General features: G+C 42.0%; 1 protein-coding gene across 4 annotated transcripts in view; it reads right to left on the reverse strand.

Annotated features, from left to right (window-relative positions):
• Positions 1-27,304, reverse strand: part of LOC130909059 (polyamine-modulated factor 1-binding protein 1-like) — a 283,508-nt gene that overhangs the window by 73,378 nt on the left and 182,826 nt on the right. For all 4 annotated transcript variants that reach the window (XM_057825134.1, XM_057825133.1, XM_057825131.1 and 1 more), the window contains 6 exons: positions 24,579-24,809; positions 24,270-24,500; positions 16,495-16,596; positions 16,237-16,313; positions 12,525-12,657; positions 6,434-6,671 (listed from right to left, as the gene is read on the reverse strand). In XM_057825134.1, coding sequence (XP_057681117.1) covers positions 6,434-6,671; positions 12,525-12,657; positions 16,237-16,313; positions 16,495-16,596; positions 24,270-24,500; positions 24,579-24,809 — 1,012 coding nt within the window. The remainder of the gene's footprint in view (positions 1-6,433; positions 6,672-12,524; positions 12,658-16,236; positions 16,314-16,494; positions 16,597-24,269; positions 24,501-24,578; positions 24,810-27,304) is intronic.

Genomic DNA, 27,304 nt, shown 5'->3' on the forward strand with positions numbered 1-27,304 from the left:
AGTGGCAAGAAGAAAGCCATTTCTCAAAGATATCCATAAAAAGTCTCGTTTAAAGTTTGCCACAAGCCACCTGGGAGACACACCAAGCATGTGGAAGAAGGTGCTCTGGTCAGATGAAACCAAAATTGAACTTTTTGGCCACAATGCAAAACGATATGTTTGGCGTAAAAGCAACACAGCTCATCACCCTGAACACACCATCCCCACTGTCAAACATGGTGGTGGCAGCATCATGGTTTGGGCCTGCTTTTCTTCAGCAGGGACAGGGAAGATGGTTAAAATTGACGGGAAGATGGATGCAGCCAAATACAGGAACATTCTGGAAGAAAACCTGTTGGTATCTGCACAAGACCTGAGACTGGGACGGAGATTTATCTTCCAACGGGACAATGATCCAAAACATAAAGCCAAATCTATAATGGAATGGTTCACAAATAAACGTATCCAGGTGTTAGAATGGCCAAGTCAAAGTCCAGACCTGAATCCAATCGAGAATCTGTGGAAAGAGCTGAAGACTGCTGTTCACAAACACTCTCCATCCAACCTCACTGAGCTCGAGCTGTTTTGCAAGGAAGAATGGGCAAGAATGTCAGTCTCTCGATGTGCAAAACTGCTAGAAACATACCCCAAGTGACTTGCAGCTGTAATTGGAGCAAAAGGTGGCGCTACAAAGTATTAACGAAAGGGGGCCAAATAATATTGCCCGCCCCACTTTTCAGTTTTTTATTTGTTAAAAAAGTTTAAATTATCCAATAAATTTTGTTCCACTTCACGATTGTGTCCCACTTGTTGTTGATTCTTGACAAAAAATTAAAATTTTATATCTTTATGTTTGAAGCCTGAAATGTGGCGAAAGGTTGCAAGGTTCAAGGGGGCCGAATACTTTTGCAAGGCACTGTATTAGCACCCCTGGTGTTAATACTTTGTACAACCCCCTTTTGCCAACAAAACAAGGTCTGGGGACTGAGATGGCCATGGGAGGAGCTTGATTTTGTGTCTGGTGAACCATTTCTGTGTAGATTTGGCCATATGATGTTTAGGGTCATTGTCTTGCTGAAAGACCCAGTGACGACCCATCTTCAGCTTTTGGGCGGAGGGCAACAGATTTTGATTTAAAATGTCCTGGTATTTCAAAGCATTCATGATGCCATGCACCCTAACAAGGTTCCCAGGGCCTTTGGAAGCAAAACAGCCCCAGAGCATCACTGACCCACCCCCATACTTCACAGTGGGTATGAGGTGCTTTTCAGCATGCGCATCTTTTGTGGGACGCCAGACTCACTTAGAGTGTTTGTTGCCAAAAAGCTCAATCTTGGTCCCACACAAAAATACACACTGTCCCAGGCTTCAACTGGGACCGTGTGCTTTGGTCAGATGAGACCAAGATTGAGCTTTCACAGTTCCATAAAAACAAACATAACTTTGACTTTAACACAGCTATTTTTTGCTTTAGTTACATCCCAAATATCTGAATAATGTTTTCCTTTTACAAAATAAGACAAACAACAAGACATATAGAGCTTTTGATAGCAAAGTAACAATTTATTTATAAATAACTAAATGAAAGATGACGCTGTTCTGGCCGCGACATCCGGTTAAACTTTTCCCTCATTGCCGTCTGTCTCATAAAGAGACTTTTTTTTTTTTGAGTCTCTGCGGGCTCTGCTCGTGAGCAGCACGGACTCAAAGGCATCGTCCGCTGCACTAGTGGTCCCGGTCGTTCTGCTCGGTCGTCCAGCGCCTGGCATCCCGGGTGTCCTACCGGTTGTTCTGCTCGGTCGTCCGCCGCCTGGCATCCATTCGGTCGTCTTCCGCCGGCGCCCGGCCGTGCGGCTTGGCCGTTCGTTGCAATTGAATCGAGTTGCGGGTCTTACCAAATGCGCTACCGCCCTCCAGCTGCCAGTTTTATAGCATTAAAATGGATTTTCAGCTTTGTGCTTTGGAGCTAAATTGAATCACGACCCAAAGATGTCTTTTTTGAAAAAAAAAAAAAAAAAAAAACGTAAAAGACGTATAAATATGTCTTTGGGACACTGAAACAATTAAAAATACAACATATTTATATGTTTTTGGGAGCAAATGAGAATATAATCAATCAGGGAATAGTAATATAATATTTTCTCATATTTACTGTTTGGCTGTTTGTATTACTGTAACACAGTAACATAGTTTATGAAAAACAAGCAGAATATATTTGATGTTATGAACAGTTGGACTTGAAATGATTGGCATTTGCAGCACCAAGACAACGGGCAGATAAGAGCAGAACGGATACAGGATGCCTTCTGACTACAGGAGCCCAATGCGGGCGTCATTCAGCTGACTGAGCAAGATTGATGCTGACAAGCAGGTGATAGGCAAGACATCTACAAGCCCACGTCTGCACCACCAAATCATGCAACCTAGAACAAATGGCGGGACATCTTGTCTTACCACAAGGAAAATCTGATACGGAGGAACCCGCGACCGAGAAGTGAACACTCAGCACTCACGAGGATGGCAAAATCCTTAACGCTCGTTGCCTTGACAACAGTAAGACAACAGACAACAATCCGAAGCAACACCCAAGCACACCCTTCTACCGGACCACAGCCCGCCTCACCAGAGCCTTTAGAATGAATGTTTAACTAATCATTGCCATTTTTCTCGGGAGTCTTTTGGTGACTTGTGATATGGTGACCCTGGATCCAGTTTGCCTCCTCTCCTGGGTCTCACTGTGCTGTATGATTGCTTCCAACTTGGAATAAATTGTCAACTTGTGTTCGAAGCCGTATTCCAGCTTTTAAAATGGAGTGAGTACAAGGGGTTAAGACTAAGGTGAATGCGCGGAGTTTGGCCTTTTGGCCGGGTTGTTGGATTTGCGCTAGCAAGGTTCTGGTAGTTTGGCTGGCGTGATTCCATCAATCTGGTTAAAAGTTCAGATTCCTTCATCATCAAACATTTATTTTGAAAAGCAGCCAACCACAAAGGAAAATTTACTTGTGTACCTCTACATATGATCCTTTCGACATCTGATGTAAAATTTGATTTTTTGTTTGTCTCGACATAGACAAAATAAGATGACAGCGTCGGAAGTTCATTGTTTTCCCGCAAGATGAACACACGGCGGGTTTTTCTTGTTAGAGAAATCAACATGGGTGGCGAAAAAAGGTGACACTTAGCATTGAAATTAAGATGGAAATGAAGTTAAATAAAAACATTTTTAAATAAATACCGTTTTTATTAGGGCTGTCAAAATTATCGCGTTAACGCGCGGTAATTAATTTTTTAAATTAATCACGTTAAAATATTTGACGCAATTAACACACATGTCCCGCTCAGACAGTATTCTGCCTTTTGGTAAGTTTTACAGCAAGGTTTTTTGTGCTGTCTAACAGCGAACTCTTGTGGTCGCTTTGGGACATGGTTTATTGCTTTCTTGCCAGTTCAATATGGCTGCACGACGTCTCGGGCTGACGCCTACGTTGTAATGTTGTGCTTATATGATCCTTGGACAAGATTTGTCCGTAAGTATGGTTGTTGTAAAGAATGTACATATTATGTTAGTAAGCGAAATGTTATATTTTTTGTATGAGACGCTTTTTGTTTATGTTTAGTGAACCTGTATAGCGTGCTAAGCTAACGTTGTTGCTAATGCAATGCTTGTGTACCTTTTTTTTGTAGTTTCACTACGGTCAAAAGAGGACAATGGTTTGAGGCCATTTTATTAATAAATCAGATGAAAAAGGAAGAAGTCTGATTATTAAGGCGTCGTTCACTAGCTGTCTAGCTTTGGAAAAAGTAGACGCTTCGGAGTGAGGACAGCATAGGCAGATTTAGATGACAGTAGAGTGAAATGCCCACTACAGTCCTTATGTACCGTATGTTAAATATATATATCCATCTTGTGTCTTATCTTTCCATTCCAACAAATTATTTTACAGAATATATATACAATTTACAGAAAAATATGGCAGATTTTATAGATGGTTTGAATTGCGATTAATTGCGATTAATTACGATTAATTAATTTTTAAGCTGTAATTAATTAACTCGATTAAAAATTTTAATCGTTTGACAGCCCTAGTTTTTATACATAATTGTGTAATATGGCCCTTAAATTGTTAAAAAAAAAAAAAAAGGTAATATAATTATGAATGAAAAAGATTTTACAAGATAAAAAGCATTTTTCATAATGTCTTTTTCCACAATGGCCTTTTTATTTCATAAAACCACTGTATTTATTAACATGAGGCCTTTGCCAGACTACCTTCATTAAACTGTTATGTCCTTTTTTCTAAATTAGATGGTGTGTAGGTACAATCACCTGATCTAATCATCTTTTCTGTACATTTTTCTATAGTCTCATATGAACGCAAATAAAAAATACTGCCAGTAAAGCAGTAACGAGCAATGTCATTTTCTGTCAAAACACTATTGCTCTTTTATTGGATCTCATTCAATTAAGATAAATTGTGCAATGTTCCAGTTGTGGCCTTGTACATGTTATGTCGCTTTGTAACGTCCGTAAATACACCTATACACATATATTTGAATATAGTTGGTATTATGTACTGTACAGAGAAGGAAATCAAGGCCCCATACCAGTTGCATTGAAAAGAAGAGCACTTATCCTGTGCTGTGTTACTGTGAGGCTTTAGCATTTTTATGTATTGCTCAATTTTCATAGATTTATTCGGTTTATATTATACAGCTCAAAAAAGTATTTAACGTGAAGCAGTTAAGACTTTAAGAAAAAAAAAAGAAAATCCACCCTGCGTCCGTCTTGAGAAAACAATGAAATTGTAACACTGTCATATTTCGAATTTCGAGCGGGTCGTCATATGTCGAGACAAATGACGAGTTGAATTTTACGTCGGATGTCGAAAGGATCGTATGTCGGGGTACAACTGTAGGTGTTTTGTCCATGACAGTATTTTCAACCGGGTCTATTCAGACGTGCGCTATATATCCAGGTAAACAATGCCTCATATTTTGTTACAATAATACATATTTATACTTCTGAAGTCATTACAAAAGAGCCCTGTATTGCTAGATTGTGTTTGTGGAAGATAAAAGCGGAATAATATGCGGTTTTGTGTTGAGCGAAGAGTCTGCCCGTGCGTTTTGATCACAGACAAAAGGCCAAGCCACACTGCGTTGTCTTTCTGTCTCGATCTTGTTAATGAGCAGTGTTCAGCGAGCGAGCCTCCTGCCACAGACAGAGACCTCAGATTCATCTCTCGGCGGACAATAGGTGATTGTGTGGATGTGTGTGTTTGGACCGCCGAGACCAAGCGTGCATGTGCTAATTAAAGCAGCAGGAGTCGGGGGAAAAATGGCTGCTATGTGCGTGTGTACGAGAGAGGTGTTTGCTTGGCATGACTGAAGATGTGTACGTTAATTCTTAATGAGACGTTTCTGTGCCCGAAGAAAACCCAGACATGGCCATTCCTGCAATGACACGCTACTACAAAGGCCGCCGCGATGCACGCACACACATCATTACCATGCGCTAAAGAAGCCATTAAATAAAACCCCTCGCCGTAGTGTGTATTTGTGTGTGTGGCTTGAAGTGCAGACAGCTTGCAACCCGAATTGCACGGTTGTAGCACTGCCGGCTAATTTGAGCTAAGCGATGGCAGCAGTCATGTTCTGCAGCACGGGGCTGAACCGCTCGGTTCCCTATGCAAGCAGTGGTACTCTGATTGGCGACAAGGTCCCAAATTTCAGCACGGGTGGGAAAAGATATGGATGAAAAATAATGCTCAAGAATGAAGTATGATGAAGTCATGTTAAGACCTCCAGCAAGACTGGGAAGTCCTATTTGAATAAGCATGGAATTATAGCCTACACCTGACATGTCCAAAGTCCGGCCCGGGGGCCAAATGTGGCCCGTGATCAAATTTCATCCGGCCCCCAGCCTCTGTCATAAAATCATTAAGTCTGGCCCGCACACAGACTTTATAAATTGGTCAGCAGTACTGGTACCAGCATATGAGCTAGCTTACACACTAAATGCTGCTCCTCATTTGCCCACTAAAAAGCAACATTACCCTAAGCAACATTACCCCGTGTGACCTTTTACTCTTAGGAAAAATAATGTCAAAAATTAAAACTGAGGGCACCTTAAAACACACTTTTTAAACTTTTTTTCGGTTCATTATTATTTTGTTTCATGTTTTGTAGTTGCTACAAATATTATTTAGTTATATATTTTTTTATTGTGTTTAGCATTTTTTCACCTTATTGCTATGTACTGCACTTTGGTCAACGATGTTCCTTTAAAAGTATGAATACAACTGAATTGGGTTGAGCCTATCGAGCAGCAAACACATTGAAAGCCATTGTATATGAATGTTAGTCCTATAGAGTGACTGCTGAATAGCAACATGCACACTCACTCGAGAACAGAGAATACACTATAGCAAGTGTTGCATTGTGAGACTGCTACCTGTTGTCTGGTGTTTGCAATGCAGCTCCTCAAGCTCTACACTCAGCTGCCTGACTTGAGTGCTTAGACTCTCTTTTTCTCTGTGAGCCCTCTTCAGCTTCTCCTCCTCTTCGTGGTTTACATTCTGTAGCCTTTGTATCTCCTCCCTCTGAGCGTCCACCTCACCGCTAGTCCTCGCAGCCTCCTGTCTGGCTTCCTGGAGAGCCTCATCCGACTGCTTGAGGAGAGTCACGTACCCCTGGAGTAAAATATTGTGTTTAGATAAGAACTTTTCACAGAGCAGAGAGTATTACAACAACAACAAAAATGCTAAATGTGTGAAGTATCCCAGACAAAGACCATTTTTCTGAAGGCACAAAGTAAAATTGTTAGTTTTGAATAATTATCCAGGATCTTGTTGTTTCAGTCACGACCCAAGGTACGAATGTAGATCGATTGGTAAATGGAGAGCTTCACTGCGGACACTGCACCAATTCGCCTGTCGATCTACCGGTCCCTCTTATCCTCACTCGTGTACAAGACCCCAAGATACTTAAACTTAAAATCCCTGACCCGGAGAGGGCACGCAACTCTTTTCTGACTGAAGACCATGGTCTCGGATTTGGAGGTGCTGATCTTCATCCCAACAGCTTCACATTCAGAGGCGTTGCGTCCCATTAGGCAAACCAGGCAATTGCCTAGGGCCCCCAGCCAGCAGGGGCCCCCAGAGGGCCAACAGATTTAGCACACTCAGCTTTACTGCACTATCGCAGCGACAAGTGTTTCAGTACCATGGAATCATTTGGCGGATAAACTAACGATTCTGTTATCAATCTCAATCAGCACTAACCATGTCACGTAGATTATACATGTTTAAGAAAGTCCATTCAGCTATCAATACCACATGATTGTTTAAAGAGTGACTCACCAAGTACTCTCTGGAAAGTCCTTGCCGAGTTGTTTCACGTTGATTTTCACAGGCCACCTCATTATTCATGTGACTAAAAGAAATGGTGCTTTTTCCAAAAAAGTCTATAAATGGGTCTATCGTATTCCTCATTGAATACTCTATAAGAAAAATGACATATATGCATCTAAAAATAATCCTAAACAATTTTATTAGCAATTTGAATACTCCTTTTAGCAAGATTCCTTGGGTATGCGTACGTTCCCATAGCAACCAGTCCTGTTATTGTCCTATGTCACAAGCGCTGCGTATTCTGGGAGCGAGAATAGGCGTACGGTGCGCAGAGGACGGCCACCTGTTAAAATGTGTACATCCATGAACGAATCTAAGTACCTCCATATGAGTCAGGGTAAAGTTGCTTAGTTTTTGCCACTTTTATGGCCAAGATGACCGCACGTGCACGCAGCGGGCACTCGCACCCCACCCACCTTTGTGTTCATTATACTGCGCGAGTATGTATGTGTTTCACGTGACTCAGAAGGGCCCCATGTTGCTTGTTGCCTTTCCAGGGGACCCTTGCTACGCCTCTGTTCACACTCAGCTGTAAACTGCACCAGTGAGAGTTGGAGATCATGGATTGATGAAGCCAACAGCATCATATCATCTGGAAAAAGCAGAGATGCAATGCTGTGGCCACCAAACTGGACCCCCTCAACACCTCGGCTGCACCTAGAAATTCTGTCCATAAAAGTTGGGAACAGAATCGGTGACAAAGGGCAACCTTGGCGGAGTCCATCCCTCACTGGGAATGAAACCAACTTACTGACGGCAAAGAGGACCAAACAGCCCTTATCAGGAGCATTGTTACCCCATATTTCGGTACCCCGTACTTCCGAAGCACCTCCCACAGGACTCGCTGAGGGATATAGTCGAATGCCTTCTCCAAATCAACAAAACACATGAACTCCGGCTGGGGAACTCCAATGCACCCTCGAGGACCTTGCCAAGGGTGTAGAGCCGAAGGACTCAGGGTCGAAGCGTTGAGAGGGTCCGGTCTTGTGGCCTAGCATTGCACCTCTGATTTTAGCAGATGATGTGGTGCTGTTGGCTTCATCAAGCCGTGCTCTCACACTCTGGCTGGAGCAGTTCGCAGCTGAGTGTGAAGCGGTTGGGATGAAGATCAGCACCTCCAAATCCGAGACCATGGTCCTCAGTAGGAAAAGCTTGCCCTCTCCAGGTCAGGGATGAGATCCTTCCCCAAGTGGAGGAGTTCAAGTATCCTGGGGTCTTGTTCACGAGCGAGGGTTGGAGAGAGCAGGAGATAGACGGATCAGTGCAGCCTCTCCAGTGATGCGGACTCTGCTTCGGTCCGTTGTAGTGAAGAAGGAGCTAAACCAAAAGGTGAAGCTCTTGATTTACCACTCATTCTACGTTCTTACCCTCACCTATGGTCACGAGCTGTGGGTCGTGACCAAAAGAACAGATCCCGGATACAGGTGGCCACAATGGGGTTGGATGACTGGGTTCAGGGTGTCCGAGGTCTCCCATAGATATAGGGTAAGAAGCTTGGTCATCTGGGAGGGACTCAGGGTTGAGCCGCTACTCCTCAGAGTTGAGAAGAGCTACCTGAGGTGGCTCGGACATCTGGTTTGGATGCCTTCTGGACGCCTCCCTGGAGAGGTGTTCTGGGCATGTCCCAGGACACGCTGGAGGACTATGTCTCTCGGCTGGCCTGGGAACGCCTTGGGATCCCACTTGAGGAGTTGGTTGAAGTGTCTGGGGAGAGGGAAGTCTTGGCTTCCCTGCTAAAGCTGCTGCCCTCACGACCCGCGATTATGTGGTAGATAATGTATGGATGGATGGAAACATCAATTACTCAAAAGAACTGTAAATAGATTACAGAATGCTTCCCCAAATTTTAACAACCAACTCCAAAGACTTTTCTGGAGCTCCACAATTAAAGAACATATGCATTTGGTTTTATCTTCCCGCTCAAAATTAAACTGTTCAAAAATTTTAAAACAATTTATGTGAATATTCATTGAAAGGTTATGGATAATTTCCTGCAGATTCATTCCAGACCACTTGAGAAAATCTTCATATTACTCACTCCTGATTAAGATCTTGTTCTAAAGTGTGTTAATTGTACAGTGACTGACTACTTAGTTCATCTGATATCACATCATACGAAAATGCTTTTCAAATCTATTCCCGATTTTGTTTTCTTTCAAATATTATCCTCAGCAGATCATGATGGACCACTCATGCAAAGGACTCTACTCATGTCTAATTGCATATACATTAGTAATGATAAGGAGCATATACAGTTGTTATAAGACGGAAACTCATTATAGGGGAACTCCATTGGCTAAACAAATGCTTTTGTGACGACTCATGCGTAATATTTGTGAGGATGAATGTGATTGTTTGCATGCACATTTAATGTACTTGTGCTGAACCAGAGAACGCACCAATAAATACTGTATGTACACCAATAGCTGCACAAGCAGTGTTGTTTTCGTCAACAATGACGATCATGAAAATATTTCGTCGACAATTTTGACGTCACGATCAGCTAAAAACGTAGTTTGCGAGACTAGAACATAAGACAAATGCCAATTTTTGTCTGACGAGACGAAAATGCAAGATCGTTTCTGTCATATGTTCACAATGCGTGACGTTTTCATATTGTACATGGAGTACGTCACGGCTGTGTTTCACTGTATACACTAATCATATGTAAAGCACAAGACAGCTTTGGATGCTAACTATCGCCATAATACTAGTTTACCGTGAAGATCTGCAAACATTTTTGGACATCAAACACTCTCCTGCTATGTCACTAGAGCAGAAGGCTGTCACTAACGAACTTGACGCATGAATGCTAAACTCGTCGCATCCCGTCTTTCCTGTTCATTTTGCCTTTGCTGCTCGTTTTGTGAAATACTGCATCGATAGGGCTGTTCAACTAATTAATGTTTCGTTCGGGTTCATATTGGAAGGGCAGAACCGACGACATGTTTTTTGTAGCTAAAGAGTGACACTGGAAGTCGGCAGCGTGGCTACGTGACGTCACCGCCCTGCGACGTCAACAACAATGGCGACCTACTAATTAAACTAGTTTTATAAGTTTTATTAAAACAAAAACATTTAGAGGGGTTTCTAACAGTGGTTCCCTTTAAAGGTCTGTGCTGAGTGATCATCAGATACTAACTGTAACTCCTAGTGTTAGCGTCCCATTCGCATTAGCTTCAGAATGGCGAGCGTCCTCTTTAAACACGAGCCGGGATAAAGCAAAGCCACTTGGCTTTTCTGGCCAGTAAATTTAGAGGATAGCCAGTTGGCGAAATGGCATTTAGCTAATAGCCCATTTCAGCTGTTTTGTTTGGTAAATAAGCAATTACTGGGAAATACTGATTGCTTATAACGTCTGGCTAGACTCTAAGAATAGCAAAGACTTCCAAGTGTTAGACGCTCACACAATTTTTTTTTTTTTTTTCTACATACAGTTCGTTGCTTCTAGGTAGGTTTAATTAAAAATCATATCCTGCTTTTCCTACGGAGTCTGTACTATCATCACCAAGTTTGCGTTGTCCTTGTAGACGCTATAATATGTGCTCGTATGTAAAGGAGTTCCAAAAAATCGTTTATTAGATGCATCCGATTCGACACGTGATGATTCGATTACGATTCATAAAGGTTCAATGATTTTCCCTCATAACTTTATGACAGTCGCTCGTAACGGAACGAAATTCAAGACACGTCTGCCGCCCGGACACCTTTAACGGACGCACACACAACGTTATGATGGATGCTGCCGGTTACTGAGCGAGAGATTTACTCCTTTTCAAAAGACTGGGAAATAAATTTGTGTATGAGACAGGCAGGTACCCGGGGTCGCGCTTCTGTGCATGAGTTATTTTTTAGAGCGAGAAGGGAAGAGAGATAGTTCGTTGCTCTTTGTGTTTCAGTTGTCCAGCAGTAGTTTCAAGTCATGTCAATTGAAAAATGTCCTGAGTGTGTTGCTAAGACCCTTGTGCGTCTATAAGAGGTGAATACACGAACCCTCTTGTACTGTTCAGCCTTTATTGTTGTTGTTTTTGAGATGTTAACAGTTAGCGCCGAGCGCTAAGCTAATTAGCTAATACGCTAACGTGTATTTTATATGTAGAACGTGTAAAACCATGATTAAGTACAGCGGTAACACTACAAACATGCGAAATAGTACTGAAATGTTTGAAAACAAAGCATATTGGTTAAAAGAAGTCTTATTTCTAAAGACATTTTGTTTGTTTCCAGAAAATGTGGAATTCATTCCACCAATGTAAATGTTATTGTATTGTTGAGAGAAATAAGTACTGCCTTTAAAATGGTTAATGGTTTTTGCACTTCCTTGTCAAAAATAAATAAATAAAATAAAGCAGCAGTTTAAGGGTAGATTTTTGTTGTATGGGCATGTTTCCATCGTTCCTGTTGAATCATTAGGATATTTTAAATAAATAATGGACATAAATTTGTTAGGCTACTTTATTAATTAGTAATGTACGATGCATCGATAACCGTGATAGCCGTGATCATCGTCAAGACCGTGATCATCGTTCAATAATCGAATCGTAGCACCCTGAATCGTCATCGAATCGAATCGAATCGTGGGGTGTCTAAGATGGCAAACCCCTACTCGTATGTCTATGTTCATTCAAAATTGTGGTAAACCTTTATTTTTAGACTACAACGTTTGAATTTTACAGACTAGAACATTTTGAGTAACTGTCGACTAAATCTAAACAAAGTTTGAGATTTCCTCAACAAAAACTAGATGACGACAAACACATTTTGAAATGACTAAAATATGACTAAGACTAATAAGTATTTTTTAATCCAAAAGACTAAGACTAAAAAACGAGAATAGGGCTGCCAAAACCAACACTGTGTACAAGGATATACAGTACACTTGGGCTAGAGCACTGGCACGTGATGTTGGTGACTGCCAATGATGTTGGCACTTTGCCAGGCTACAGGCGCCACAGTAATTTAAATATTAAGTGTCCCATTGAGCTCATAATTGAAGTCAATTTCATCAGCTTTGGCTCTGTTTGGTGCTTTAATTAATGGTAGGGCAATTTGTTTCTGGCAGGCAGTGTGGGGCAATCACATGATTCCTGAGTTATTTGAGAGTGTGTGCGCGTGTAGGGGGTGAAGAAATACCTTTTGCTCAAACTGTAAGTCTGCAACTTCCTTATTTAAATGTTCCACTTCCTTTTCAAGTTGACCATGTCGGTTCAGGTGTGCACGGCAGGACGTGACAAGGCTTTGCTTCAGATTGGTCTTTTCTTGGTTTCTGAAGGGATCAGCGCAAACACTCGATGAGGGCCAAATATTAAAAAAACAATGCAAAGTACAGGTAGTCCCCGGGTTACTATGTACCCGAAACTTCAAGTAGGGGGCCCGCTCTCATCAAGAGGAGCTATTCACAAACACACGCACGCAGCAATCTAACACCGTATTTCTGTTGAAAAAGTACGAAAGCTGTACCGCATACAAACAGGAAGGATTGTCTCACGAGTGATTTGTTCGAGGATTCAAGGTAATTATTATATTTTTCGTACCAAAAAAATCAATGGGAGAGATTAGCTGCTACTGCATTTACATCATAGTTCGCAATATTTACGTAAAATAAATGCAACTGAACATTCTTTTTTGCTTTTAACCAATAATCGAGACTGTTTTACGTCCATATCTATAAAGAATTCGGTGAGTTAAGCATTTATTCACAAGAATTTTCACCAGAAAAGCTCTGTGTACATCAGGCGGCCGCTAGCCTCATTCGCTAACAGAGTAGCTTTGTACTTCGACATATTTACGTAAAATGAATGCCAACTGCACGTTTTTTTTTTTTTTTTTGCGTTTAACCAAGAATCGAGACTGCTTTACTTCCATATCTATAAAGAATTCGGAGATACAGTGGTACCTCTACATACGATCGCTTCGACACACGAACTTTTCGACATCCGACGTAAAATTTGACTCGCCATTTGTTTCTACATCCGACGACATGCTCGAAATACGACGACAATGGCAGCACCGCAGACGAATTTTCTTGTGTGACAAATCAACACAGGTTTCAGAAAAGGTTGGTACAGGTGGTGAAACAAGGAAAAAGTTGACGCTTACCTTCTAAATGAAGATGCAAATGACAGAAAAATATGAGCGTAGGGTGGGCATCCGTGAAATGGCTCAACAATACATCTCCACGGTCCTCCTCCGACCATCGTTCGCCAGTCTTTATAAGTTAAGCTGTCAATTCTTATTGTGGTAACATCTCCAGAGAAATCGCCAGCTTCGCCACGTTTTCATCATTTCTTTCACAACTTATTCAACACAAAACGCCTGCTGTCTGCCGCAATTGACGATGTTCTCAAGAAAGCATTGAAAGCGAAAGTAAACTTTCACCCGCTCCCCTCCCTCTTTGTCACGTCAGCGCCGCGGTGCCTTCAGGTACAGAAAAAAACGTCCGCCTTATTAGAACCCGTTTTGTTACACTATTACAGGAATTATTATTATTATTATTATATTATTAATCCGATTTTTATTTATTATTTATTTGTTTTGCTATATGTAATTGCCATTTGTAATAGTACCAGCAGTATTTTTTAAGGATTTAGTGCAGGTTTTTGGGCTGTGGAACGAATTAATGGAATTATAATGTATTCCTATGGGAAAATCCTGCTCGACATACGACCATTTCGACTTACAAACAAGCTCCTGGAACGGATTAACTTCGTATGTAGAGGTACCACTGTATAAGCATTTATTCACAAGAATTTTCACCGGAAAAGCTCTGTTTACATCAGGCGGCCCCTAGCTATATTCACTAACAGACTAGCATTGTATGTTGACATATTTACGTAAAATAAATTCTAACTGCACTTTTTATTCTTTAAACCAAGAATCGAGACTGTTTTACATCCATATCTATAAAGAATTCGGGGATTTAAGCATTTTTTCACAAGAATTTTCACCGGAAAAGCTCTGTTTACATCAGGCGTCCGCTAGCAACATTTACTAACAGATGAGCATTGTACTTTGACATATTTATGTAAAGGCCGAGTTACACTTCTGGAGCAGATCTGCACCGTCAAGGCAGTCCCGATTTACAACAACAGACTAGCATTGTACTTCAACATTTTTACGTAAACTATATGCTAACTGCACCGTTTCTTTACTTTTAACCAAGAATCGAGACTGTTTTACATCCATATTTATGAAGAATTCAGGGATTTAAGCATTTATTCACTATAATTTTCACTGGAAAAGCTCAGTTTACATTAGGTGGTCGCTAGCTATATTCACTAAAAGACTAGCATTTTACTTCGACATATTTACATAAAATAAATGCTAACTGCACTTTTGTTTTTGCTTTTAACCAAGAATCGAGACTGTTTTACGTCCATATACAGACAGAATTCGGGAATTCAAGCATTTTTTCACAAGAATTTTCACTGGCAAAGCTCGGTTTACATTAGGCGCCTGCTAGCTACATTCCCTAACAGACTAGCATTGTACTTCGACATATTTACGTAAACTAAATGCTAACTGCACTTTTTTTTTTTTTTTTGCTTTTAACCAAGAATCGAGACTGATTTAAATCCATCTCTATAAAGAATTCGGGGATTTAAGCATTTATTCACAAGAATTTTCACCGGAAACGCTGTTTACATCAGGGGGCCGCTAGCTACATTCACTTACAGATTTGCATTGTACTTTGACATATTTACGTAAAGTAAATGTTAACTGCATGTTTTTTTGCTTTTAACAAAGAATTGAGACTGTTTTACGTCCATATCTATACAGAATTCTGGGATTTAAGCGTTTATTCACAAGAATTTTCACCAGAAAAGCTCAGTTTACATCAGGCGGCCGCTAACGACATTCACGAACAGACGAGCATTGTACTTCGACATACGGTATTTACGAAAACTAAATGCTAACTGCACGTTTTTTTGTGTGTTTAACCAAGAATCGAGACTGTTTTACATCCATAACTATAAAAAATTCAGGGATTTAAGCATTTATTCACAAGAATTTTCACCTGAAAAGCTCTGTTTACATCAGGCGGCCACTAGCTACATTCACCAACAGACTAGCATTGTACTTCGACATATTTACGTAAAATAAATGTTAACTGCACATTTTTTTGCTTTTAACCAAGAATCAAGACTGTTTTTTTTGTCCATATCTATAAAGAATTTGGGGATTTAAGCATTTTTTCACAAGAATTTTCACCCGAAAAGCTCGGTTTTCATCAGGTGGCCGCTAGCTACATTTACTAACAGACTAGCTAGCTACCTTTACTAACAGACTAGCATTGTACTTTGACATATTTGCGTAAAATAAATACTAACTGCACGTTTTTTGTTGTTGTTGCTTTTAACCAAGAATCGAGACTGTTTTACATCCATAACTATAAAGAATTTGGGGATTAAAGCATTTATTCACAAGAATTTTCAGCTTTGACGGCCTCGCCAACAATGCAGGCCCTCTATTTATTGGCCCCGTGCCCCGTCAATACATTATAAAGTCTATGTTTAGGAGTACTTGAAGGGTAAATTACGATTTAGCGGGAAATTCGGATAACGTCGCCATCATAGGAACGGAACTCGTTCGTAACTCTGGGACTACCTGTTGTCACAAATCCAAATCAACACACAAAAATGAGAGATTAAACCACATAAATTCAAAGATTTTACATGTTCAAGGAGCCCACTAGCACCATAGTGTGCCACTTTGTAAGTAGAATCAGAAGCAGAGATGGAGGGGGTGGGAAGAAAGCAGCAGAGGAGAATTGGAAGGGCATCAGAAGAAGGACAAGGACAGAACTGGGATCAGCAAAGAGTTTTCATATAGATGCCATTATTACTGTCTCTCCAGCTCTGATTTCATCTGTAGAATAACCTTTTCACACTCCACAAGGCGCTCCACCTGCTCACTGCAGCTCTAAACCCACACATACGCACACACAGACACATACACAAAAGGTGAGTACATGACTATATTTGTCACTGTCAAGCTCAGCTGCAGCCTACAGAGATTTGTCCATTTTGGAATTTCTCAAAACATGAAAAGAGTATCATTTTAATAAAATAATCATAGCGTGTTGGGAATCTGCCGTCCTTACCTTCTGCAGCCGCTGCTGGTGATTTTGCAGGCTCAGGTAGTCTTGGTTCGCGTGAGAGTGACTCTGCTGATAAAGTCGCAGGTCACACTCCAACAAGACTTTCTACATGCAGAGGAGAGCAGAGATAAAGACGGGAGGAAAAGTCGTTCGGAGTATATGTCAAAGAGTTGCTTATCGCTACACTGAAAAGCAGTGTTTTGTTGCCCTTGGAAATGTTTTGTTGGATCGTACTCAAGTTGGAGCACTATACGTGTCACAGTAGTAATGTTAGAAGGGAAAAAAGATTTTTTTTTTTTAGCTCAACAAATAAAATCATCATCCCTGTTGGTTTCTTGGCTCAAATAAAGGCGGAGACTTTTAATATTACAAATACAAAACTAGGCCTGCAAGCAGGACTGAACGGGCCCTCGCACTTTGGCGGACGTCTGACGTCACGCAACTCAGACGGCACGCGGGTTTGGGTGGTGGCAGATCGTCTCCCTCTCATCATCTCCTGAGAACTAAACTTTCTTGGAACGCACGTCTTTTTTGGGGGATTACAAATACATTCACACGCCTAGGTGAAAAAGCCTCTATTGAAGAGAGTTGTACAATAAAGTAAGCTTGAGAAAGATAAACTGATACGACCGGATATCCGGTTTTACAGGTGAGAGATACAGATGTATCGATAGTAAAGTTACCATTCGACAGTAATTAGCCATTAACCCTTTAACACCGAACGTGTCGGCAGCGACGCGTTTACGCATATCGTCTTTGAAGCTTCATCACGCTGTAATTACGTAACCTACGTGCCGCTGGTTGGTCTCATTTGAAAGTGCGGAAGTTGATGTCCACACCAGTTTTTATTTGAAGTCAATTGACCAAGAAAAACAGGAGATAATGCCATTTAAATTTTATATTTTTATTGCACTCATAAATATGCATTAAAACGCTGCATGGACCATGTATCTCTCTCCATATTTCCATCATTTATTGTCCTTTTTCAAAACCGAAAGCAGCACAAAAGACTACGTATCCCAAGAGCCGTTGTGATGTCAAGAAGGACGAACCGAATGTGATCATTTTTAATAAATTTCCGAGCGAGGCGCCAACTAATGAAAGGGAGGCATGCCAAGCAAGCAACGGCCAGTTGGTTTGAGCAAGCGACTTTGAAACGTGCAGAATGAATCTAAAACTACATTTAGCGCAAGCTAATGCATTATTTCATTAACTCAAGGAAGAAGATGAGCTGTATTTGTCGTTGTTTTCTTTGGATGAGTCGCCGTCTCGGCGAGTAGAAGTGACAGCAGCTCGCAAACGACGAAAGAGTAGGCTGTGTGACGTTATGTGTGACGCAGCTCCGTGACCTGTTCAAGAAGAAGCTTTATTGAATGCGCAAAAAAAAAAAAAAAAATTATTGGGTCGCATGCCTGAAAAAATTGAATTGAACTGAACTACTTGTCAATATTTTTGAAAATACTTTTTTTCAATGTTATATACATTTTTTCTTCACTATAATTTTTTCAATTTTATGTAGATGTGTGTTCGAGAAGCTTGATTGCATGTATGTATATACTTTTGATAAGGTGATGGGTACAAGACCTAACTTCACAAAGATATCCTCCAAACCCTTTTTGTGTTAGATGATATATATAATCTTTTTCTCACTATTTTGCACTGTATATAACCTGTTTTGACCATAGTATGTGTAAAGGCTAAAAACGCCTATGAACATACCTGCTTTTTGTGTTGAACTGTCAAACATAAAACTATTCAATCTTATTTTTTTCTACTGAATGTTTATCCTAACAAGTTGAATAAATATTATCAAGCTTCAAAACGGTTGGTCGAGCATGTTTGGTTGTCAATGGGACATCAACATTATAAATTTTGAAAAAAGATTTGGGGATTTTTTTGGCTTTTTTGGGTCCAAAATGTGGATTATAATTGGTCAGTGAAGAAAACAACAGTTTGGACATGAAGTTCAAGGTGTCCTGAAAAAAGGGACCCAACTTGGCCATTGTAAACATTTTTTTCTTTGAAATATAAAGACAACATCAAATGCATGCAAATTCGGCCAAAATAGGCTTAAGTGTTAAAGGGTTAAATATTCAATGAACCGATAGTCGAGACAGAATTCGGCTATCGTGAGCACAAGAAACGACTTCTAATGCCGAGTTCAATGCATTGCTTAATATGATAATAATTTAGCTTTTACTTCACATGCTGCGCTTGTGACATTCACCACACAGCGCACTTAGATTGAGACCGCACGCATGATATAATATGGACAAGTACCACTCACAGTCGTGGTTGCCTCAACTTCCCATGCATTTCGGCAGAACCGCTACTAGGCGCCGTCATTACCCGATCATCACGGGCGTGTCATAGCAACGCGAGAGCTAACGAAACCACTGTAACGCACGCTCCGTAGCATTTTCTTCACAGCCCAAAACGAAACTAGTAGTGGCAACGAAGCAACACGCTAAAACAATGGACAGTGTGATCGCAGACGCCGGCGACATGCAACGATTGATTTTCAACGCACCCAGTAAAACAAAAGTCGGACTTTGAAGTGATGAAGGCAGCCAGATCTGTTCGCATGGGACAGACCTTGTGTGAAGTGTGGAGCGGTACAGAGATTGTGAGTTTTCAACCCTGAAAAATAACCCACTGAAATGGTGGAAAGGGCGGCATATTGTTTCCACGAAAAGCAGTCTACTTAAACATGAACATGTGGATTAGTTGATCTTCCTCAAGAAAAATCTGCCCTTCAAAAAAGCTACGGACAGTGATGACGAATAAAAAATGAGGAAGCACAGTTATAAGTGAATGACTGCTGTGTATTACTGTAATTTCCCGAATATAAGGCACACCCGTGTATAATGCGCACCCCAAATTTACTTGTAAAATCTAGGGGAAATTATTGTACCAGTTTATAACGCGCACCCTAATTTTCGCACCAAGAAATAGAAGAATACAAGAAAACAGAGCTCATGTACAGATAAAGAAATGTCATTTTACAGAAAACGTTTGGCCTCTGTTATTGCCAACAAAAGGTACATAACAAAGTATTTAGATGAACTTTTGGTATTGACCAAATACTTTTTTCCCACCATTATTTGCAAATAAATTCTTTAAAAATCAAACAATGTGATTTTCTGGATTTTTCCCCCCACATTCTGTCTCTCATGGTTGAGGTTTACCCATGTTGACAATTACAGGCCCCTCTAATATTTTCAAGTGGGAGAACTTGCACAATTAGTGGTTGACTAAATACTTACTTGCCCCACTGTAGATAACTTTGTGCTGAGAAAAAAAATACCACTGTTTAAAAGAAAAAAAAAAATCAAACATCTTCAGCAGCTACTCACAATGTTACTCATTGAGTATTCTTTTCACCAAATGCTTTTGTAATCGTACTTCAGTACATTTTTTTGGTTGACTACTTTTACCTTTACTTGATTAATATTATTTCGAGGTAACGCTACTCTTACTTGAGTCAAATCTTTGGCTATTCTACCCACTTCTCGGTAAGCATTGACTACATAGGCTGCATAGGACTGTGCAAGCTCCGCCAAGCACAGTGAAGAGAATAAGCAACGTGCAAAAGCTCCATGAGAACTCCTAACCTCTTGATAGGCGCCTCACAATCAAAGTCATTAGCCGGCATAATAAAGGGCCTGAGATATAGCCATTCTTCAGCGGCCTAACTCTTTTATAACCAACAGATTAAAGTTGATTGGATTAAAATGACATTCTTCCCGTCTGACCTTGGCAGCAGCAGTTAAGTTCATCCAAATTAAATTTCTCCGTAATAAAGATGATTCATATGTTGCTTGATGTAGTTATATTTAAAAAAAAGAAAAAAAAAAAAAAGAAAAGAAAAAGTAGTTAAAACATGTGGCACGTGCTAGTGTTCACACGAACAAAGGCTCGCACGTGCACTTGGGTACAGTGACGTGCTATGCTTGCAGTCTGGAGCATGGAAACGTATGGAACATCTTTGGGAACACTTGTTTGTGTAAATTATTGTCCAACACTAAGGCTGCAACAATTTATCGATTAAATCGATAAAAATTGATTAATGAATTAGTTGCCAACTAATTTGATAATCAATTTTTATGAGCAGTCCCATTTGGGTCCTTGTTTGTGTGTAATCTGAGGCTCCGTAAGCACCAGTGATTTCAGCAAAAGAGAGAGAGTTTACTGCTACACTCGGGTTGGGTTGCTGAATCAGTAATAGTAATAATAATCAATATTACGAAGTGTCGAGAGTTAGATTGTCTTTTATGTTGTAAGATTCAGTGTGCCTCCGTCAGAGGTGAGAAAATGATGCCATTTGTATTGTTTTTATTCTTTGTTGATGAGACATTACGACTTAGTACAGAGCACTAAGCTAGTTAGCGATGATGCTAATCTGTGCCTTAAGTGTCAGTTTGTATTATGTTTTGGAGAAGCATATTAGCACTTGACTTATTGTTGAATAGGAAAGTTGTCTTAGAAATGACACACATAAACCCTCCAGAATGACCGAGCTTCTCTTCCTATCTCTAAGGGAGAGCCCGGAAACCCTGCAGAGGAAACTCATTTTGCCGCCTGTATCTTTCGGTCACGCTCACAGCTCGTGACCACAGGTGAGGGTAGGAAGGCAGATTGACAGGTAAATTGAGAGCTTCGCCTTTTGGCTCAGGTGCAGAGTCCGCATCACAGCAGACACTGCACAGATCCGCCTGTGTATCTCCTGCTCTCTCCCAACTTCACTCGTGAACAAGACCCCAAGATACTTGAATCCTCCACTTGAGGCAGGATCTCATCCCCGACCCGGCGAAGGCAAGCCACCCTCTTCCGACTGAGGACCATGGCCTCAAACTCGGTTAAGAACGACTCCAGCGAGAGTTTGAGATCAGCTCGATGAAGCCAAAAGCACCACATCACCTGCAAAAAGCAGAGATGCGATGCTGAGGTCACCAAACTGGTCTCACTGGACGATTTGGCTGCGCCTAGAAATTCTGTGCATAAAAGTTATGAACAGAATTGGTTACAAAATGCAACCTTGGCGGAATCAGTCCCTCAATGGAACCGAAGCCGACTTACTGCCGGCAATGCAGACCAAACTCTGGCACCGGTCGTACGGAGACCAAACAGCCCTTACCAGGGGGCACGGTACGCCGTACTCCCGAAGCACCCCCAATAGGACTCCCCGAGGGACACGGTCCAACACCTTCTCCAAATTCACAAAACACATGTAGAGCAGTTGGGCAAACTCTCATGCACCCCCCGAGGACCCTGCCGAGGGTGTACAGCCGCGAGGGACTCAGGTCAAGCCGCTACTCTTCCGCGTTGAGAGGAGCCAGCTGAGGTGGCTCGGGCATCTGGTTCGGATGCCTCCTGGATGCCTCCCTGGAGAGGTGTTCCGGGCATGTCCCACTCGCATGAGGCCCCAGGGACAATCCAGGACAATGCTGAGGCCACCATACCAGACCCCCTCAACGTTTCGGCTATGGCTAGAAATTCTGTGCATAAAAGTTATGAACAGAATCAGTGACAAAGGGCAATCTTGCCAGAGTTTAACCCTTGCAGGAAATGAATCCAACTTACTGCCTGCAATGCAGACCAAACTCTTGCGCCGGTCGTACAGAAACCAAACAGCCCTTACCCTGGGCTCAGTACCCCGTACTCCCGAAGAACCCCCAACAGGACTCCCCGAGGGACACAGTCCAACACCTTCTGCAAATCCACAAAACACATGTAGACCGGTTGGGCAAACTCTCATGCACCCCTGAGGACACTGCTGAGGGTGTACAGTAGCGAGGGACTTAGGTCAAGCCACTACTCTTCCACTTTGAGAGGAGCCAGCTGAGGTGGCTCGGGCATCTGGTTCGGATGCCTCCTGGATGCCTCCCTGGAGAGGTGTTCCGGGCATGTCCCACTGGCAGGAGGCCCTGGGGACCACCCAGGAAACACTGGGAACGCCTTGGGATCCTGCCAGAGGAGCTGGCTGAGGTAGTTGGGGAGAGGGAAGTCTGGACTTCCCTGATGAAGCTGCTGCCCCCGTGACCGGCGATTATGTGGTAGATAATGGATGGATGGTATTATCAACTACTCAAAAGAACTGTCGAGCTTACTCTCTTAAAGGAATATAAGAGAATGCTTTCCCAAATTTTAACAACCAAGTCCAGTTCCACTGTATATACAGAGGGGCAAATAAGTATTTAGTCAACCACTAATTGTGCAAGTTCTCCCACTTGAAAATATTAGAGAGGCCTGTAATTGTCAACATGGGTAAACCTCAACCATGAAAGACAGAATATGGGAAAAAAAAACAGAAAATCACATTTATTTGCAAATCATGGTGGAAAATAAGTATTTGGTCAATACCAAAAGTTCATCTCAATAGCTTGTTATGTACCCTTTGTTGGCAATAACGGAGCCCAAACTTTTTCTGTAACTCTTCACAAGCTTTTCACACACTGTTGCTGGTATTTTGACCCATTCCTCCATGCAGATCTCCTCTGGAGCAGTGATGTTTTGCGGCTGTTGTTGGGCAACACGGACTTTCAACTCCCTCCACAGATTTTCTATGTGGTTGAGATCTGGGGACTGGTGAGGCCACTCCAGGACCTTGAAATGCTTCTTACGAAGCCACTCCTTTGTTACCCTGGCTGTATGTTTGGGATCATTGTCATGCTGATAGACCCAGCCACGTCTCATCTTCAATGCCCTTGCTGATGGAAGGAGATTTTCACTCAAAATCTCTCGATACATGGCCCCATTCATTCTTTCCTTTTCACAGATCAGTCGTCTTGGTCCCTATACAGAAAAACAGCCCCAAAGCATGACGTTTCCATCCCCATGCTTCACAGTGGGTATGGTGCAATTCAGTATTGTTTTTCTTCCAAACACGAGAACCTGTGTTTCAACCAAAAAGTTCTTTTTTTGGTTTCATCTGACCATAACACATTCTCCCAGTCCTCTTCTGGATCATCCAAATGCTCTCTAGCGAACCGCAGACGGGCCTGGACGTCTTTCTTCAGCAGGGGGACACGTCTAGCAGTGCAGGATTTGAGTCCCTGGCGGCGCATTGTGTTACTGATAGTAGCTTTTGCTACTGTGGTCCCAGCTCTCGGTAGGTCATTCACTAGGTCCCCCCCGTGTGGTTCTGGGATTTTTGCGCACCGTTCTTGTTATCATTTTGACGCCACGGGGTGAGGAGGGAGTTGAAAGTCCGTGTTGCCCAATGACAGCCCCAAAACATCACCGCTCTAGAGGAGATCTGCATCGAGGAATGGGCCAAAATACCAGCAACAGTGTGTGAAAAGCTTGTGAAGAGTTACAGAAAACGTTTGGGCTCCGTTATCGCCAACAAAGGGTACATAACAAAGTATTGAGATGAACTTTTTGTATTGACCAAATACTTATTTCCCACCATGATTTGCAAATAAATTCTTTAAAAATCAAACAATGTGATTTTCTGTTTTTTTCCCACATTCTGCCTCTCATAGTTTAGGTTTACTCATGTTGACAATTACAGGCCTCTCTACTATTTTCAACTTGCACAATTAGTGGTTGACTAAATACTTATTTACCCCACTGTACCTTATGTACTTTATTTTGTGTATTATTCTCACTGTTTATTTCTTGTTTCTTTATAGTCTTTCCTCTGTCTTGTAGAATAAAAAATACCTGCTGTAGAGAATTTCGGCTCTGCTGTGGCAGTTTATCATTTCATTTTTTACTCTACAAAATTCATATCAATAAAGTTTGTTGGAAGACACATGAAAGTGTGATCTGACCTGCTGCTTCAGAGTTTCCACCTGTCCTTGCAGACCACAGACAAGACTTTCCAAGTCGTCCACCTTTTGCCGACTCTCGGCCAATAGATTTTGACTGACATGGAGCTCATCCATCAATTGGTCTAGGGCCTCCTGTGAGCTCTCCCATTGGCCCACCTTGTCACGGTAACGATGTTTCAGCTCTGATAGTTCTTCATTCGCCAAAATGGTTGCTTGTTGAGACTCTCTTATCTGCCCATTAGAATTGAGTTGTTATCTCAAAACCAAAAACATGATAATGCTATCACAATCCAATCAAACGTATCCCACCTTTTGCTGGGAATATTGTAGCTCCTCCGATAAATGTTCCACCTGTCCTTGCGCACTGTGCAGCTTCTCCATTGTCGCGGAATATTTGCATTTATAAATCAAAGCCATTTCTCTCTGTTCTTCTACTTGCAAACAGGCTGCTTTTAATTCTTCCCGAATTCCTTCCAGCTCCCGATGGAAGAGATTCGGATCCACCTGCTGCTTCTGTAAACCGTTCTCTGATGTCGCCAACTGAAAGCAAATGGAACATGCATGCAAATGAGAACAAATCCCGGTTCAGTAATTACGTGGAAAAGGTACAAGTTGATAAAGTGGACTACTAAACTCAATAGATTGCAGACTAGAGTCCTTTAAAATGCAATTAAAACACGACAGACACTGCTTCTTTAAAGTCACCACTGTCATAATGACAGAAGGGAACCGAGGAGGTGAAACCAGGCTTAATCCTGGTGTTACACCAAGAATCTCACCATAGCTCACCTCTCGAGGGGCGAGGTTGAGAAAGTTAAACCGGCTCTCGCGCACTCATCTCGAGTTCATCCTTATTAATCCCACTATAATCTGGATGAGAACCTGGTGGTTTACAACTAATGACAGCCAACTAGTTAGATTGCAGAGGTTCATCGCAGCCTGGTTTAACTGTGGATTTGCTCAGTCTCATTTTAAATCGATGCTCCGTGCATCTTAACAGAAAACCTGCGCACGGGATGGGAGGAAGGAAGAAGTGGTGCTCTGCTAACTTTAAATCTCTGTAAAGGAAAAAAAAAAGAACTAAGGAACTTTTGGGCTGTTGAATTTATTTAGTCAGTTCATTTAAAGGCAGTGTGTGATATGGAGTGAGTGTAAATGTGTTGCATTGCTGTTTAACTGTAAAACTGTGCCTTTTAACGTTAATACCATATGCTTTGCTAGTGGTTAGCTAAGAATCGCTCTGCTAATTTCTGGATGAAAAGCCTTGTAATGAGGTTTAATGGAAGGACCGTGGCTGTCTTGTGATCTAATCAGAAGGATTTTGCGTTCAGGGAAAAAAAAAAAAAAAACCTTCATTAAAGCAAGATGGAAAACTTTGACCTTCACAGCCTGATGTTTTTGATTCTGCGATCACGTTTGCTCGATTGTACGAGATCATTTTGATTCATCATTATATTATGATCTTGATTTTTTTTTTAACCTGTTCTGTTCAACTGCTTGACATGGAGAATGAGAATCTGAGTGTCCTATTGGTCTGAACAGTTTTAATGTATCATATGGGAGAATGACATACTCCCATTGTGATTATTCAATGTGTTTCGTTTATTAGGAGAAAGCAGCAAACAGAAAGGGGTTATGGAGGAACAGAAAAAAGAGAGGAGAGAGACAGAAGAGAAGCACAAACAACAACAAGAAATACACTGAACGCCTACACTAACTATGAATATGTTGGTGCTATCGTTAGCTAGTTGTATTTCCGGTTGACACCATGTGGGGGGGCCTGATGACTAAGGAGAAAGAGGAAAGGTCCCGTGGCTGGGGGGCTGCGGCTGTGGCTCGTGGGCTGGGTGGGCGGACGGGGGTGGGTTGTGGGGTTGGTGGTGCGTCCCCTCTTCCCATTCCTGAGGGCCGGTTGATGGGGCCGCGGGAGGCCCGGGGGACTACCCTGGATCCCTGGGGGTGATGATGGGTCCTTTGCTGGGCTGCAGGAGGACGGATGGGCTCGCTGACCCCCCGCGCGTGCCCCTGGGGCGGCGCCCGTGTGGCGTCTCCACTCGTCTGCGTGGCTATCGCATGTTTGGTTGGGCTCATGCGCAGCTGGATGTGATTGGGCGAGCTTGGGCGGGGTGCCTCGGTGCCAGGATTGGCGATGGGGTGGCGTAGGTCGGTTGCCGACAGGCTTACACTCACAAGGCGCTGATTTGTGTACACTCCACCCCTCCCAATCACTTAGCTGATAGACTCCCCTTCTTTCCCTTTACAGGTCCTCCGCATGGTGTCAACCGGAAATACATCTAGCCGACGATAGCATCAACATATTAATAGTTAGTGTAGGCGTTCAATGTATTTCTTGTTGTTGTTTGTATTTCTTTTCTTTCTTTTCTTGTGTTTCATTTCTTTTCTTCTGTTCCGCCATAATCCCTTCCTGTTCACTGCTTTGTCATAATAAACAAGGTATATTGAATGATCACAATGGGAGTATGTCATACTTTCAATGTGAAAATTATTGAGAATTAAAACTGTTCAGATCAACCGGACACTTAGACTTCCATTCACCATTTCAAACAGCTGAACATGACAGGTTTTAAAGAAAAAAATATATATAAAAAAAGACCAAAAAAAAAAAGAGAAAGAGGAAAGGGCGAAGAGTCAGAAAACAAGTGATTTGGGTAGGGGTGAAGTGTACACAAATCAGTCATGTGAGGTGTAGAAACCAGTATCCATGTGAATCCCTTGTGAGTGTGGACATGATGGCATCCAATTCTATGGTGCCTGATCGTTATTCCTGACTTGAGTGTGTCTAACTACACCTAGTCATGCGTGAGCCCCATTAGACATGTGATAGTCCTGCAAACGAGTGGAAATGCCACACGGGAGCCCCCTAAGGGCCATGGCCCTTCCGCAGGGATCCAGCTTGGTCCCCCGGACCATCCGCGACCCCATCAACCTGCCTTCAGGGAGGGGAATAGAGTTTGGATGTGCATTCACGTTTACAAAACGAAGCGGACTATCTGAGAAAAAGAACTGTGGTCCGT

This window comes from Corythoichthys intestinalis, chromosome 20 (assembly GCF_030265065.1).
Source record: "Corythoichthys intestinalis isolate RoL2023-P3 chromosome 20, ASM3026506v1, whole genome shotgun sequence".
Lineage (NCBI taxonomy): Eukaryota > Metazoa > Chordata > Actinopteri > Syngnathiformes > Syngnathidae > Corythoichthys > Corythoichthys intestinalis.